The sequence below is a fragment of the Morone saxatilis genome, unplaced genomic scaffold (genome assembly GCF_004916995.1).
Source record: "Morone saxatilis isolate NCDOM2014 unplaced genomic scaffold, NCSU_SB_2.0 Contig10, whole genome shotgun sequence".
Classification (NCBI taxonomy): domain Eukaryota; kingdom Metazoa; phylum Chordata; class Actinopteri; family Moronidae; genus Morone; species Morone saxatilis.
In genome coordinates this window covers 17,381,756-17,397,587 of record NW_023339652.1, presented here as the reverse complement: position 1 = coordinate 17,397,587, position 15,832 = coordinate 17,381,756, and the positions used below count along the sequence as shown (strand labels likewise).

The 15,832-nt window shown below is 41.4% G+C and overlaps 2 protein-coding genes across 2 annotated transcripts in view; both read right to left on the bottom strand.

The window, feature by feature from the left end:
- Positions 1-2,324, bottom strand: part of chst11 (carbohydrate (chondroitin 4) sulfotransferase 11) — an 84,133-nt gene extending 81,809 nt beyond the window's left edge. Inside the window, exons 1-2 of the mRNA XM_035681192.1 lie at positions 2,305-2,324; positions 1,279-1,390 (exon numbers count right to left, since the gene is read on the bottom strand). Of these exons, the coding sequence (XP_035537085.1) occupies positions 1,279-1,390; positions 2,305-2,324 (132 nt within the window). The remainder of the gene's footprint in view (positions 1-1,278; positions 1,391-2,304) is intronic.
- A 905-nt stretch (positions 2,325-3,229) lies between these two features.
- Positions 3,230-15,832, bottom strand: part of LOC118339228 (thioredoxin reductase 1, cytoplasmic-like) — a 14,592-nt gene continuing 1,989 nt past the window's right edge. The window contains exons 3-15 of the mRNA XM_035676801.1: positions 15,269-15,341; positions 14,875-14,991; positions 14,641-14,783; positions 12,655-12,770; positions 12,328-12,553; positions 12,172-12,211; positions 10,362-10,459; positions 10,181-10,257; positions 9,934-10,090; positions 9,652-9,759; positions 9,446-9,541; positions 6,684-6,818; positions 3,230-4,685 (exon numbers count right to left, since the gene is read on the bottom strand). Coding sequence (XP_035532694.1) covers positions 4,620-4,685; positions 6,684-6,818; positions 9,446-9,541; positions 9,652-9,759; positions 9,934-10,090; positions 10,181-10,257; positions 10,362-10,459; positions 12,172-12,211; positions 12,328-12,553; positions 12,655-12,770; positions 14,641-14,783; positions 14,875-14,991; positions 15,269-15,341 — 1,452 coding nt within the window. The 3' untranslated portion in view covers positions 3,230-4,619. The remainder of the gene's footprint in view (positions 4,686-6,683; positions 6,819-9,445; positions 9,542-9,651; positions 9,760-9,933; positions 10,091-10,180; positions 10,258-10,361; positions 10,460-12,171; positions 12,212-12,327; positions 12,554-12,654; positions 12,771-14,640; positions 14,784-14,874; positions 14,992-15,268; positions 15,342-15,832) is intronic.

The window sequence follows — 15,832 nt, the reverse complement described above, 5'->3', positions numbered from 1 at the left end:
ATCAAAAGCTGCCTGTTTAACCTTTACCATTAGAGAGGGAGTGTAGAGGGAAGGATGCCTTTTAGAAGCTTCATGTATCTTGAAAACAGTCGGCGCGAGGTGGTTCAGGTCGGGGCGTAACTGCTTGTATTTAGTAACCCCTCCCTATTTTCATTCCATTATTACGGTATACAATTAGTGCCCTATAAAAAAGGGCTATTTCAGCGAAGCAGTCAGCAATAGTTGCTATGTAGCCTTAAAAGTCAGTGCAGTTTTATCAGGTGGTACTTCAGTATTTTGAGTACACTGCTAAGACCTTTCGTAGAATTATTTTACTGTTCATTACAGTGGTACGCATCCTACTTTCTTACAAGTGAGCCCGTCCGTAGTCAGGAATGAGGACTCAACAAGCAGCTGTCTTCTGACCCCTGATGGTGTTTCGTTCAGCCCCCGCGTAGATTCTGCAATCTTTCCATTATCGACCACTAGGAGCCCAGAGAACCCTATTTCGACAGATGTTATCTGTCTTTCATTGCTCTACTGTCAGACGTATCAGGAGAGTCAGACGAATATGACAAAAAGTGAATTGTTGCATAAGCTTACCTTCGCTTGCAGCTTGTAAGAAGCTTAGTTTGCTGTCACAGAATTCAGTCCGTTTTTCTTGCTCTGCGGCGCTTCACGAATTGTTAGATTTAGACAATTTCGTCTTAACAGAAGTAATCATTTACATTTACTTTTTTTCATCAGAAAGCAAGAAGAAGAAGACCTACTGTATATTTTTTAAGTTTTCCCTTACAAGCCTTAAAATCCAGGAACCTAACAACCCAGTGAAGCAAAGCCTTTGCGACCCCCTAGCTAGTGGGTGCGGCAACCACTGCTTATTAGATGCACAGTGGGCAAAGGTTATGCACTGGGAGCGTTAGTAATTCCAACTAAGTACTCTATTAGCAAATTCTGGGTCATTCAAAAGCTACATTGAAAGAAGTGATAAATGTAGTGGTGGAATGAACTATTACTCAAGTAATCTGCTCCTTAATACAGATTTTGAGGCTGCTTTACCGTTCCTGAGTTTCCCACGTTCCTCGCAATTAAAGGGTATTAATCTGACTAATTTAGTTACTGGTAGATTCAGATTCATAAACAAAAGTAGAATCAGCCAGGCATGGAAGTTATGACTGTCGATTATCCCCATAGATTAGGATAACAATAAGACAAGCGTCTACACTCATGGGATGGAGTGGATATTCACAAGCGTATCCAGCGGGGTGCTATAAAGTCATTGAAAAGTGAGCCGTGCACCTGCACCGCTCTCAGGAGCGCGGACGGTCCTAAAGTGGGAATGAAGATGCTGGTAAGGAAGGAGTCGCGCAGGTCGGGGGCTGGGTGTGGATCAGCATACAGGTCGCCCAGTCTTCAATAGGAGATTAGAGGGAATATCGGATGGCACAAGGGGATCATGGTCGCGTATTTCAGGTAACTTCAACTTCAAAAGGCAAAGTGTAAACTGATAGGTATGATGTATGAATTCTGATGTTACCACACACGAGTAAATATTTCAAGCCTTTATTTCTTTTAATTTTGATGTATTATGCGCTTCGCAGTAACAAAAACCCAAAAATCCAGTATCTCCAGAGAAATGAGAGAGAATATTTATACGGACTAATAGTTTCAATATTGTAGACTCACGATGTCCCACTCTAATCTATTTAATAACTCAAAACACCTGCAGAAGGTTTCTTGAGCCCTTTAAATGTCTTTCAATCTCCAATGGTCTGCTGGTTCAGTAGGCTACACAATCTCGATGGGGAAGACTGCTGGCTTGCACAGTTGTCCAGAAAGAACAATCATGCCCACCCCCCTCACAAGCGGAGGGTAGCCACAAAAGGTCATGCGCCTAAAAGAGAGCTGAATATCCAAGCATATCAGTAGAGAAGTTGATGGCAGGAAGAAGGTCCAAGAGCACCCCTTTCAGATGATAAGCTGAGTTTGCAATTCATCTCGGGAATCGAAGGTCTTCCTCCTGGAGAAGAGTGTGAAACGTACAGAATCCAAGTTGTGCTTTTTGAGTCCAAGTGTGTGAAGTTTGTCCCACAGTCAGTGATGATTTGGGGAGCCAGGTGTCTCCGCTGCTAGGTTGCGTCCAGCCTGGTGTTATTCAAGAGGTCCAAAGTCAACACAGCCATCTCCCAGGACATTTTAGAGCCACTTCGCATGGCCCTTTATGGGGGGAGGTGAGATGGGATCCTTTATGGAGAATGCTGATTTAATTTTCCAGCAGGACTGGGCACCCGGCCCAACCACTGCCAAAGCGGAGTACCCAGATACCTGTTGCGAGATGGGACCATGGTGTACTGTGGTGATTCGCGATGGGCCAGCGAAACTCGCCTGACCTGAACCGCGCATAGCAGCTGTAGGTCTATCACTATCTGCAAGAAGAAGAGTGAGAGGACACCAAACCCGAGCAATGCACATGACTATCCAACAGCACCTGACTTTCCATAAACGAACCTCGGCAGTCCACAGGGCCTGATCACCTCCCAATGCCACGCGCGAATTGATGGGATATAATTCATGCAAAAGAAGCCATGTATGACCCAATGTATCGAGTGCGACTATATATGAGACGTGAACTACTGTGAACATACCTTTGTTGAGTAGCTTACATTTCCTGTATTAAAAATTACTTGGTCTTATGAAATATATGAAAATATTCAGAATTGCTGAGATAGCTGAATTTGGTTTTGATATGCTGTAAAAGCCAAGTATTCATCACAATAAAAGAAATAAAGCTTGAAATAGGTTCAGCTCTGTGTTCAATAATCTATATGATATATGAGTTCACTTTTGAATTGAATTACTGAAATAAATGAACTTTGTCATGATATTCTAATTTATTGAGATGCACCTGTATACATTACATTAAACTGGGCCTGCATAATGCATACTTTTACTACTGTTGGTACAATGGTTAGAGTAATACTAACAGTTGTAGTAGTGGTAAAAGTAGTTATAGTAATATAAGTATCTATAACTTATGTATTGTGATAGTAACAGTTACAGTAATTGAACTAATCCCAGTGGTTGCAGTAGTGTTACTTACAGTAGTAGACCTATCTGTGGTAATAGTGAAAGTAGAAGAGGTTTTATGGGTATAGCAGTAAAAACAGTAGGATTAGTAATAGTAGTTGCAGGTATTATGGTAATAGCAGAATCAGTATGAATGCAATGTTTTTTTATCAGTTTTATTTATTTTTTTCTCCAGTTATGACAACATTCAGTGAGAATTGCTTCATTCGCCCTGTTCCACAGTGCCATCTAGTGGTGTGACAGCACACACTGCACAGGGCTCAGGTGAAACCTCTGAACACTGTCCAAGACAAGCTGGCATTGATAGATAGACCTTTATGCAGCATCTTAACCTTGCTGTGAGACCTGCACAAAGTCACAGAAGCTGCTTTGCTTTGATTGAATTATGCTCTAATGGCATTTTCAGGCACACGCCAAAAGAGACACTCCTGTGCACTTTTTCTAATTAGGATATCTGTCTTACTTATACGAGCAGGTCTGTCAGGGAGGAAATCAGAAGGTGGTCTGGAGGATAACCTTTATTTAAATTTGCATCTAATCGCTGCATTGTTCGGCAAGCGACAGCACAATGCACGAACGGGCATTAACATGGAGTGGACGGGAACCTCTGTACTCGTGACAAGCTGCAGGACACCAAGAGAATGAAAATGGTGCCCTTGCATGGAGTACACCCATGTTGTACGCTCACAGATGTACATTTCCTGATTTGAATGCAGAGTGTAGCTGAGGTGGCGGGGAAAACTTAGAGGGTCAGCGGCATGCTTTTAAGAAATATCTGCACTCAGCGCCCTGCATTCATCTGTATGGGACACTTCACTTAATGATCTGCATGAATATTCAACAGTTGTTTTAAGACAGCTGCTATGCTCGGCGGTGCAGAATCAGAGAGAGAATAAAAAAAGAGGAAAAGCAAACAAGGCAGTGCATCAGGAGCTCAGGCCTAATGTCTCAATAAAGACACCATATGTATCAATTAAAGCAAGCGCATTCGCCGATAAACACAATTAATTTGGGTAATTCCATAATCCGCGTCTAGTTCATTACATGAAATTAAGGCTGTAAAACCCCTGAGGCTTGTGCCACAGCAATAAAAACACAGAGTATAAGCCTGAGCTTTCACTCCATGTAAATGCATCAAATCCCAGAGTCTTATCACTCTCCTGCAGCCTTTAAAAACTCAGCTGTATTAAAGCTTACAGAGGCTTTCAGAGGCAGAACCTTAGGGGAGCATCTTATCTTCCTTAAAGTTGAGAGTCATAAAAATGCATCAATGGTACTGTATATTTCAAAGTTCTGCTTGAAGCATACGATTCATAAAAAATGCAAACAAACCTAAAAAGCAGCGCAGACACAAACAACGCACAAAACGAGAAGTGTGTCAGCAGCAGAGCATCAATCCTCGCCCGCCTGTCTGTCAGGATTCAGGTGAAGATGTCATCAGATGGTCAGCCGGCCATCCTGCCGCCGTCACTACTCAGGGTGATCGCAAAGCCCTTCCCTGCTGTCTTACAACGTTGCCATAGGCAACTGTGACTGACAGCAGGGGGCTAACCTCAGCAGTTTCCCCTCATCATCAAGGCCTCAGACATACGCTGGGTTTGGGTCAATGAGCTGAGCACCTGTATGAAGAAAGAAAACAAACTTTACTTTGTCCTTTGCTACATAAAAGCAGATTTTATATTTAGTAACATTTATTAGTTGAAAATCCAAGCCCAAGTTAAGACTTTTGATACGGAAAATTGATGACTTAAAGGTTATATATATGAGATTTTAAATATTAAGATAACATTAATGTAGCAAACAACTATAAGCTATATAAGGAGATAGTGTAGTCATGGTGTCCTGAGCAGAGAATGACGTCACACTCTGCCTGTGTTGCTACCATTAACAGTTGCTACTGGTTTGTTTACAAAGCCAGTCTGGCCGCACGTGCATGTGAGTCCCTCCATGTACAACTGAGGACAGTGACTGCAACAACTGTATTCTCATCTACATCAGTGAACTAAAGGTTTATTTCAACGAAACCAGAGTCAGTGATTGTTGAAACAGTGGACTAACAGAGATAGTTTTGGTTAGTTTTATTGTGTTTCTGTCCACTTTGAATGAGGTTATGATGATATAATATTTGTGAGGTAAAATTACTGTTTTTGTCTATGGAGTCTGGTGGTGATCGATAGGGATATAACTGCTGTTTCTGGTTAAACAAAATAATGTCAGACACCTAAAATAACAATTTGAGCCTTTCAGTGGCAACAACAAGCACTGTGTCAAGTCCATTTGTCCCAGAGGATTATCTAACGTTACATGGCAGCCATAGCAACCTATTTTGCAGCTTTTTTCTTATCTAAATCTGTGAATTGTGAAACTCTGTGAGTTTATTTTGACCAAACCAGCTTTTCTGATTGCTGAAAGAACTGTGGAAAGACAGTTTTAAATGTGCTTTCCTATTATTCTTTACCAGAAAACGCTCTATTACTATCTACTACTGCTCTACAGTACTTGCCAACTTTATCTGTCTGCTTTTTTGGTGCTGGGAAGGTAGCGTGGAGGTGGTTTATAGTTTTAGCTTAAATGTGCTAAAAGGCTCAGTAGTGCTGAGGGGAAGCTGCAGTGGGCAAATATAATTCTTCTGTGGTCCTCACTTCGACGTCACAACACATTTCACATTAACACAGTCATATTGAATGACTGAAGGTGATCTGAGTAGATCCTGCAAGATGCTGTATCACACAACTCTGCACATACTGGACTTTTAAAATCTGAAGTAACATATAATCATAAGTTACAAACTCTGTTTCTGTGTAATGCATAGTATGAGTGATTGCTATCTAACAGCACATTTGTCACTAATAAAAGAGGTTTGGCAGTTCAGTAAGTTTTGACCAGAGAACAGCAGTAAACATCAAGTCAAAAAAAACGCAATATAATTGAGTTAGATTGGGAACCATGACGCACATATGCTAAACACACATTTGAAATTCTAAGATCAAATCTTTGATGCTTCCTAACCTGTGAAACACAGTGTCAATAAAAGGGTTTCATTAATTACAGGATCCTCCTTCCCCTCAGAGCGATCAATTTACCTAATTAAATCAGTCAGCAAGGGAATCTGTCCCGTTAGCCATTACACAATATCCTAAACCCCTTCTAGCTGACGCCGCCAGGACAAGTGACCTCTATTTAACACTCCTTTACATGTCTTATTAATCAAGTTTGAAAATGCCTACAGTATTACAACCCGCTCATCGTACTGTGGGGTTCAGTCTCCACAGAGTGGACTGCGAGCGACGAGGTTTATTAAATATTGGTCCATTGAAAATTCAAGACAGGGCAGCATGTCATAGCAGGAAGCTCATTTTGAATCTGCTGGTCTGGCACTGACCCCGACAGCAGAGCTTTTTTTCAAGACTGAACATGGTAATATCTCAAAACTGACCTCCTCAGCACAGTGCCTGGAAGCAGGAGTGAGGGAAAATTCAAGGAGGTGACAGTGAATTAATATCATTGCCGGGGGGGGGGGAATCAATAGGTGTCAAAAGCAGCAAGTAGTCATTTTGTGCTTCAATAGCCATCAAAGCCGTGTTTTTATGAAGTAGTGTGGATTAAGGGATGCTGACCTGGGCTGACCCGGGATGGATGCCCACTGTGGCGTCCAGCTGTTGTTTAGTAAGGCCGCATTTCATCGCTGCAACGAAGCCTTGGAGGATGTCTCCAGCATTGGGGCCCATGATGTGGAGACCAACCACACGCTCCTGTTGAGACAAAGCAGTGTTGTGCAGTGTTGAGTCACCAAGATCCTGTCTGACTCATAAGCCGCCGTTTCCACCGAAGGCACTAGGAACCTTTGGAAGTGGATTTCCACTGCAGGTACCTGATTAAATTAAGTTCCGGGAATATAATTTTACCCCAGAAAAAAAATCCACGCTTGTGCTTTCCAAAAGCGCAGAAACTTTGGGTGCGGAGCTTGCAGCGTTGAGCATTTGTGATTGGTCTAATACTTTTTATTTTATTTCAGCCACCAATCTGCAGCCACAAACCAATTTTCTTTTTGTCATTGTGCGTGTCAAAGCAAAACTAATTGGTCATCAACATGATAGAGTTCCAGAAGAAAGCATACAATAGACTGATGATGGTCGTTGCTTTATAGTGGCATGTAAAAGCGATTTTTGCATGCCACTATAACACGACTAATTTACCTAATATTTGCTGGTCTTTAGACAGCAGTGAAAACGCAGACGAGCTGAAGGAACCTTTTAGTTCCTTGAAAAATAGTTCCCAGGACTAAAAGTTCCAGGTACTTAAGGTGGAAACGCAACAATATTTACTCAGTGGAAGTATGACTTAATCATGTCCCAGGTTTCTCAAGTCTGAGCCTGGCTCCAAATCCATACAATCCTGTCTAGTACTACAGTAGTGCTCCTCAGTATGTGAGTCAAAGTCAACACCGTCTTGTTCTCACATACAGTAGTTGCTCTTCTGTGAGTTAGCTTGTGTCACCATGGTCATGTCTTAATTGAGTATTAGTCCTCCAGTTGTGAGTTCTTCTCACCAGGGTGGTCAGGTCTTGCAAGTTCTCAAGCCTGAATGTGAATTTAAGTAATCCTTATAACAAGTCAAGTTCAAGCTCCTTAATGTGTTTGTTAGAAAAATCTAAATCAAGTCCTCAGTCTTGATCCCTAATATCCTAATAAGTCTAGTTCCCATATCATAGTCACTCTCCTGATGTCTGAATTGATTCAGTGTGTGAGTCACAATCGTCTTGTCCATACCACATACCACCTGAGACAATAAGGTGATTTCTTAAACATGTGTGAGTCCTAATTAACATGGTGGTCATGTCTAGTAAGTTCTAAAGGCTGAATGTGAATTTCAGCCATGTCCAAGCTGCTTAGTGTGAGTCAGATATAGAAAAATAATGTCTAAATCTCGTCCCAAGTCCTCTTTTAATTCTGAACCTAAGAACTTGCCTGAGTCTTGTTCCTATATGAGAAACACTCTCAAAATGCCTGAATTGAGTCCAGTCACCACAATCTTGTGTGGTCTTGCCATATCTGTTCTTCAGTGCGTAAGCCTGAGTCACCAAGGTCATGTCTTGATCGAGTTCCAGTCACCATGTCTAATGAGTTCTCAAGCTTGAATGTGAATTTGAGTCACCAGGGTCATGTCCCAGCTGAGTTAAAGCTCCTTGAGTGCAAGACAGAGAATCCTGAGTCTGAAGTAGTAGCCTGAAGAGTCTTCAGACTAACTAGAGTTATACACACTAGAAAAACCTTTAACAATTAATATTAAAAGTTAGTTTAGCAGTTATGATGACCGGTGTATTTCAATCAATAGCCCATCACCAGACCGGGAATAAAGCCCAATTAAAACACGTCTGAGAGGTCGCAGTATAATTTACACACAGATAATCAGTGTAAATGAGAAGAGAACATTGATATTTACAGGGTTATCCCCAGCTTGGCAGAGATGCTTTCTGAAATGCAGTTATCTTGAGTGGTGCCAACTCAATTGTGGAAAGAGCTAAAAATATAACAAGCGGTGGGTGGATTAATGAGGTGTGAGCTATTGGATAACTTGTTGTTATGACTAAATATCCCCAGGGGTAAAGCAAAAACAAAATCTCTTTATTTTATTGCTGAGGTGCATATCACACTTATGAAGGTGTGTGGGGGCCTTCTGTTTGTTTGGACAGCAATATTATATTATGATATAGATGTTAGAAAATACTGTATGATGAATCAATTCTTACAAAGTGCAGTTAAAGGACCAGTGTGTAGGATTTAGTGGCATCTAGTGGTGAAGTTGCAGGTTGCAACCAAATCAATACTGCTCTCCAACTAAGCGTGTGGGACAAACTCTGGAGTCAGCGTTTAGTTTGTCTGTTCTGGGCTGTTATCTTCAGGTGATTATACACAGGAAATGTTACACACTGGACCTTTAAATGCTGACTTCAGGAAGATAACTAACTAAAGCTAAAAGAAAGCTAGAACTATAGTAGGTAAGCACAGATACTACACTACTGGTTAGACCAAGTAGTGTAGTATCAAAATAGCTTCAAGGCAATTATTTGTGGAGTTGTTTGTGTTTGTCCAGCCCTGTTTGATGCTGGGCAGGTGGGCAACAGTGGGATTAAAACTATTATTTTAGAGCTTTTTTTCATTGAAAATAGCTGCCTGCTGCCTCTGAAAACACGATGAGAGCGGCAAGAGTGAAGTTATGAGCTGTCAATCTGCGAATCTGGTGATGATTCTCTGAGTTTGTCACTATAAGCTATAGTGACAAACTCAGACTAAACTATAATACTTTTGACATCATATAGTTTTTTGATCCATTGTTCATATAAAAATATTGATTAGTGCTGCTTTAAAAAAAATCATACATGGTCAGGGATGTGGCAGATGACTTTAACATAGCAGGAGTTTTTATTCCTGGCAGGAAGCTCCCACTCCTGGGGCCAGTAGTAGCTGTGATACACCTGCAAAAGGACAGACATTTAGTTTAAGTTTTAGTTTTATTTTAGATCATGCTACAAGATCAGGACTCTTGTTTGTTGGAATATGCATGCTTGTGTGTTTGTGTGTGTACCTCCACGCTGTCTTCTCCAAATGTTAGATTGGCTTTCTCCTCAGACAGACCACAGGCAGCATATTCCAGAGGAGTGAGCACAACAGTGGGCACATTGGTGTAATCACACTGTGGATGATAAATGACATTAGCTCAATCAATATGCAACATTCAGTTCACGCACAGGCTTTTAAACAGACACAGAATCAAAAATGAACACTCTATAGGACTGATAAATCAGTAGACATGTACAGATTATCGATAATGGAACAATCAGTGTAACTATTTCCAAACCGTGTGTACCAAGATGTTGTCTTCTCTGTAGAGTCGACGGGCCAGCAGTGTCCCAGCATGCACTGAGAGGCCTCTAGCAGAGGGGCGTCCATGCTGCACTGATCCGATGGCGTAAATATGATCGATACTGGTCTGGTCCCTCTCGTTCACTAGGATCCTGCCGGTGCTGCACACACATGCAAACACACACAATTGTTAAACATTACCTGCTGCACACAGACTGAAGCCAAAATGAATGTTGACAGACTAAACTCACTCCTGGCTGCACTGCACACCAACATGTTCCAGGCCAATGTCGCTGGTGAGGGCTTTTCTCCCAGCGGTGATCAGCACCTGCACACAAATGCGTGGTTATTAATCTAACAACAAGGCTGCTTTCTACAGGAAAAATGCTGGCGAGAAACAGAAAAAAGATTGATTGGATATAGATGGTGTACTGTATCAAAGTCTTGATGTGTTGTTTGGCCCTCCTTGGAGATGATGGTCACTCGAAGTCTCCCCTGAGAAACCTGCTGTCGTTTAATTGCAGAGTCATCTAATTAAAATAAGAACAAAAGATAATGCAATAGTTAGCTTCCAGTTTAACATACAAATCTGAATTTATCTTGTAATTCAAGTCAAGTAGTGTATGGCGATGCCAGTCACAGACCTTAAAGCTGCAGTAGGTAACTTTTATAAAAAGTAACTTTCATCATATTTTCTGAAACTCTTACAGGCTGGATGAAAACAACCAATCAGAGACCAGAAAGATAGAAAGACCCATTGGGTTGGAGGCTTTCTTGGCTCAGATTGGTTGTCTTTTTTCAGGTTAGGTGGATTCTTGCAAATGCCAAAGTAAAACTTTCTAACTTCGCTACTTCGCCAGTGGCTCTCAGCTCAAGGCCCACTGGTTCCTACTGAAGACAAAAATCTTTAAAGAAAACACCTGGGATTGAGTCAAAATACAAAACTACAGTGTGTGTGTTCATGGTTATGAATTTTTAATAGTTTTTGGCAACAATGCTCTGTGGCACAGAGGGAGAAGATATATTAGGCTTTAGACACACACAATACTTACTTTTCATGGGATTTGTAGTCAGTTAAAAGAATGTCAAATATGGCCAGTCTTATCTTATTTGACAATATCACATATAGAGTGTATAGTGTTATATGGGCAGATGATATTACTGACTTTTGGTTTCACACGGAACACCAACCCCAGTCCTTGCCTTTCTCCTCATGTGGACTTTGTCACTATTTATACTACATCACCTGACTTCATAAAGGCTTTCTTGGCCAGTTGTAAGTAGCCGAAAAGCTGCATTGTGACTATTCTCATCTGAGTGCAATAAACATTATTATTATATCTGATTGTTCTAATTCTTTACTGAAGCTATATTATATTTAAAAAAGTTAGGTTTTTAAATCCAAGATGCTATTGTTTATGGCATTCAGTGGAAGTAGAATGTCTCGGAGTAGTTTGCATCTTTAATAGAGATTTCTCTCTGTTATTCAGTCTGATGTATCTGGTATCTTTGGAAACACTGGGTTCTGGAAAACTTAAAAGATCATCTCCTGTGGGGTGATCTGGGTTTGATCTATAAATCATGTAATGGTGGACATCAAAGGGCAGTGGTGGAACAAGTACTCAGATCATTGACTTAAATAAAAGAACCAATTCCACAATTTAAAAAATATTATTCCTGCCTTTAAAAGCGCATTTTGAGTAAAAGTACAGAAGTTTTATCACCAAAGTACTAACTTCTCCTGTGGCTGATGTATTATTATTTATTATATTACTAGATATTAATACTGATGCAATTTCTTTACTACTATGTTATGCAGTTGAATCCAGTGATTTCTGACTTGGGGGTCTTGCACCCTCCAGTGAATCTGAGGGAGGAAAAGCAAAGTTCTGCAACACAAAGTTTCTTTCTTTAATATTTTGCTTTTTTTTGTAAAGTTTCACCTCTTTGGACCTCAAAAACTTTATTTAAATAAAACTGTCTTAGAAGCTTATAGGGAAAAAGTCTTTTTGGTAAAACTGCTATCAACTCATACAATACACATCTTACATCGAATATCAATCAAATCTAAAATTAGATTGCAGAAACACTGGCTCTAGATAGGGCCTTTCACATTTTGTGCGAGTTTTGCAGCCACGGTAGCTTCTCTTAGACACTTGTTTAGCCTCTTAAGTACTTTTATCACGCTACTTTTTTATCTGGATATCCTTCTATTATAAACCTGAGCTTTTGACAGCCATACCTGAAATGGCATCCTGACTGCGGGCTTCAGTCTGCTCCACCTAACACAAACACACACACACACACACAGACACACACACACACACACATTTAAAAAATGACACTTTCAGTTTTCTAATGTGAGCGACAGAATCCCTGTCTTTCTCTCACGCAGTACCTTGGTGAGTGAGCTGTGATAAAGGATGTCCACTCCACTAACTAACAGGTGGTTCTCTATCTTCTGTGCCATTTTCTGATCGAACCCCGGCAGCAGGTCAGGTTGCAGCATGACAGTGACTGGCAGTCCCAGGCCAAACAGGAAGCCAGCGCACTCCAACCCCTCTGCAGACCCGCCTACCACAAGGGTCCGACCAGGGGGGTGAGGCAGGGAGAGGAGATCCTCACTGGGAGGTGAGAGAGGGAGAGGGGACTTCAGAGGTTCTGTGACGCAGTATAATTATATTTAGACTGTGGGGTGAAGCTAATGTCTGAGTGCCTGGCTGACCTGTTTAGGCAGTACTCTCTGTCTCCAGGTATACCCGGATACTGAGGTCTGTCCCCTGTAGCGATGACCAGGGTCTCTGCTGTCAGACGCCTCTTCCTCCCATTCATGTCAGTCACCTGGTTGAACAAAAATAAGAGAAAACACTGCTGCTGAACATGGTTGTACTACAGTCTCACCATACAGCCTAGGTTTTAAATCAATACTACAAGCATCAGATTCCACCTATTGATATCAATATTGCAACACTAGACATTGTTATCAGCATGATAAGGCCCTGCTGTGCTTTATTTCCCCCTCAGTAACTGTGTTCACACTCTGTCATTTACATTGTAATAAAGAGTGACACAGTTTAGACATGTGGTTACACTTTTGAGGGACATCAGCTTTGCCGTAAGCCCTTAAATCAAGCTGAAGTCTTATGTAATGACGTGATTAGGAAAACTTCCAGCTCCTCTCTAGAAATACAGAGCCAATCAAGATTTAGGGCTCAGTGGTTGGTGGGACTTTTTTGTGTGTTTCATAAGAAATGCCTAAAATTAGTGTTTAATTAAGCCTCCCACACTATATTGGGTTTTATCTGGTTTTTACTTTTTTGGTGGGGGCTTTTTACACCTCTGTTTGATAGGGATAGATGAAGACAGACAGGAAATGGGGAGGGGAGAGGGGGGATGACATGCATTAAAAGGTTGCAGGCCGGAACCGAACACTGGCTGCTGCGGCAAGGATCCAGCCCCAGCACACGGGGCTCTTCTTTGTTTCTCCCTAACTCCTCCCAGTGTCTTACTAGTTATGGCTCCAAACTAATTAGAGCATAGGAGGGCAAGTGAGAAGGTCAAACTGCAGGATTCAAAATCTTCATCTATATTCTGGAAAGAGTCTCCAATCTTTCTCGGAATTCCAAATCTAAAAAAAGAAAAGTCTCGGAGGAAAATACAGAATTTAATAGTGCGTGGACAGATTTGTTTGCTCCCACCAGCAACGCTGCTGGCTTAACGATATGCTTGATCTGCAGCTAGAAAGTAGTATTATACGACTTGAATATGTTTTGCAGCTCCAGACAGATTTCTTTATTTATAGTGAAGGTTGCTGAACCCTGTCCTAGGTTACAGCCAGGGTTAGAAAGTGCCAGCATTGTGCCAGGATGAAAATGTTCTTGGGCCTTGAAATCAATACCAGAAATGAATGTACACCTAATATGTTTAAATAAGTTATTTAAAACTGTGAATTCTGAGTCAAAAAATGATCTCCTCTGCTAAGCTAACGTTAGGCTAACTACGTTTTAAGCTGGATTTTTATTCTCCAGCTTCTGCCTTATTTGTGTCAGTGGAAAACTAAATTACCAAGGATTTAGTTCACCAAAATTGATATATTTAGCAAGTTATTTAACAGTTAGAAGGCTCCAGTCAAGGCTAGCTTTGGTAATCAGTAGCTAGCTTTAACAGGATTTTGGGGCTTTTATTGCCTTTAATTGATAGTGACAGCTGAACACAGACAGGAAAGGGGGCAGAGAAAGGGGATGACACCCTTGGGCCGCTGCAGCAAGGACGCAGCCCCGGTACATGGGGGAGCACCGGGCACCCCAGTTGACCGGTTTTTAGCTGTGTTTTGTTTTAACTGCACATTAACATGCTGTTTTCTTTGGAATTATACATTTATAAATGCCAACAAGTCAGATTTTGGTATTAACTAAATTTTGAGCGAATATGTAGTTACTGCTTTTAACTAACAGCTCCCTTAGCCTCAAAGAATGCTTTTAGTTCTGGGTTCAAGTCCAACCTGCGGCCTTTTGCTGCATGTCCTTCCCCCCATCTCTCTGTACCCCCTTTCCTGTCTATCTTCAACTGTCCTATCAAATAAAAGCATAAAAAGCTCCCCAAAAATCTTAAAAAAAAACAAAAAAACAAGTGTGAAAAACCCTGACCATACAATTGCAAAGTCACTAGACTTCCATCACAAACCCTATTATACTTCTTTATAGGTGTTTACCTCCACTGTGTGGGGTGCCACTATCTCTCCACGAGCATTGAGGTAAAAGACTCCGCCCCTCTTCAGCTCCTTCTTCAGCTCCAAACTGCGAGTCTTCATCTGCTCCTGCACAGCCCCCACCAGCTCCCCCCAGCCATGAGACGCTGACGTAAAGCAAACATAATAGTCCTGTTCTCAATTCATTTAAAGCATCAGCTGTCACACAGTTCATTTTAATGGTCTTTTTTTAATTACCAGGCTCTTTCATTCCCCAGCCATATTTCTGAGAGTCCTGAATAGCTTTTCCCAGTAGAGAGGCCTGTTGTAGAAATTTCCTGATGCTGTCCAAGTTGAGACTGGAACCGCCCAGCACTGGAAGAAAGGAAAGAGATAATAAGAAAGGCCAGAGATGAAAAGATTCGAGGTTAAAGGAAAGGAAGAAAGCAGAGAGGGGGAGAAGAAGAGACAAAAGATAAGACGTGACATGGCAGCAAAGGGGAGAATTTCTCATTTTAATTAAGAAATTGTTGCATTTAAAGCAACAATACAGTAGGAAGACAGTGTATGATAGCTAACGTATCTACAAAACTCCAGAAGAGAAATGATTCATAATCACCACAGCTCTTCAGACTGAGAGTTAAACACTCACCCCTCTCGGTGCCTCTTGCAGAGGGAGCCGCAAGGTCAAGGATCAGAACCTTTTTCATCAACTCTGTCGCTTCCTGAAGGAGTGAGTGGAAGAAAAACAGCATAAATGAGACCGCCAGAGTCAGAGACCGCAAATGGGAGAGACAGAGAAATTGAATATTTAAACGGGTTAAGCATTTGTCCTTCTCGACAATCCCAGCTCCTGCCCCTTCATCTCATTCCTACTTTCCTCTGGAGCTGCTCACAGATCATCCCATTACCATAAAGCCCATTAATATGATAATTATCTGAGCTGTGCTTTGGCAAAGTGTGCGTTTGTTGACCAGATTAGCAGTAATTATGAGTTAGTGGAGTGTCCTCATTACTGGGAGTGAAGCTGGGGTTACAGCTGGATGCACGCCGGGAAACTTTAAACCTCAGAAAGTACAAATGCAAATAAATGGAGAGTTTTTAAAACAGATAACTGATGGTCCAACTTCTAAAGTCCCCCTCCGTTTAAAAATCAGTGTTTCTTCTTGTTCCTATAGTGTGCTGTTTGATATTTGTGCAGAGTTTGACACTAGAA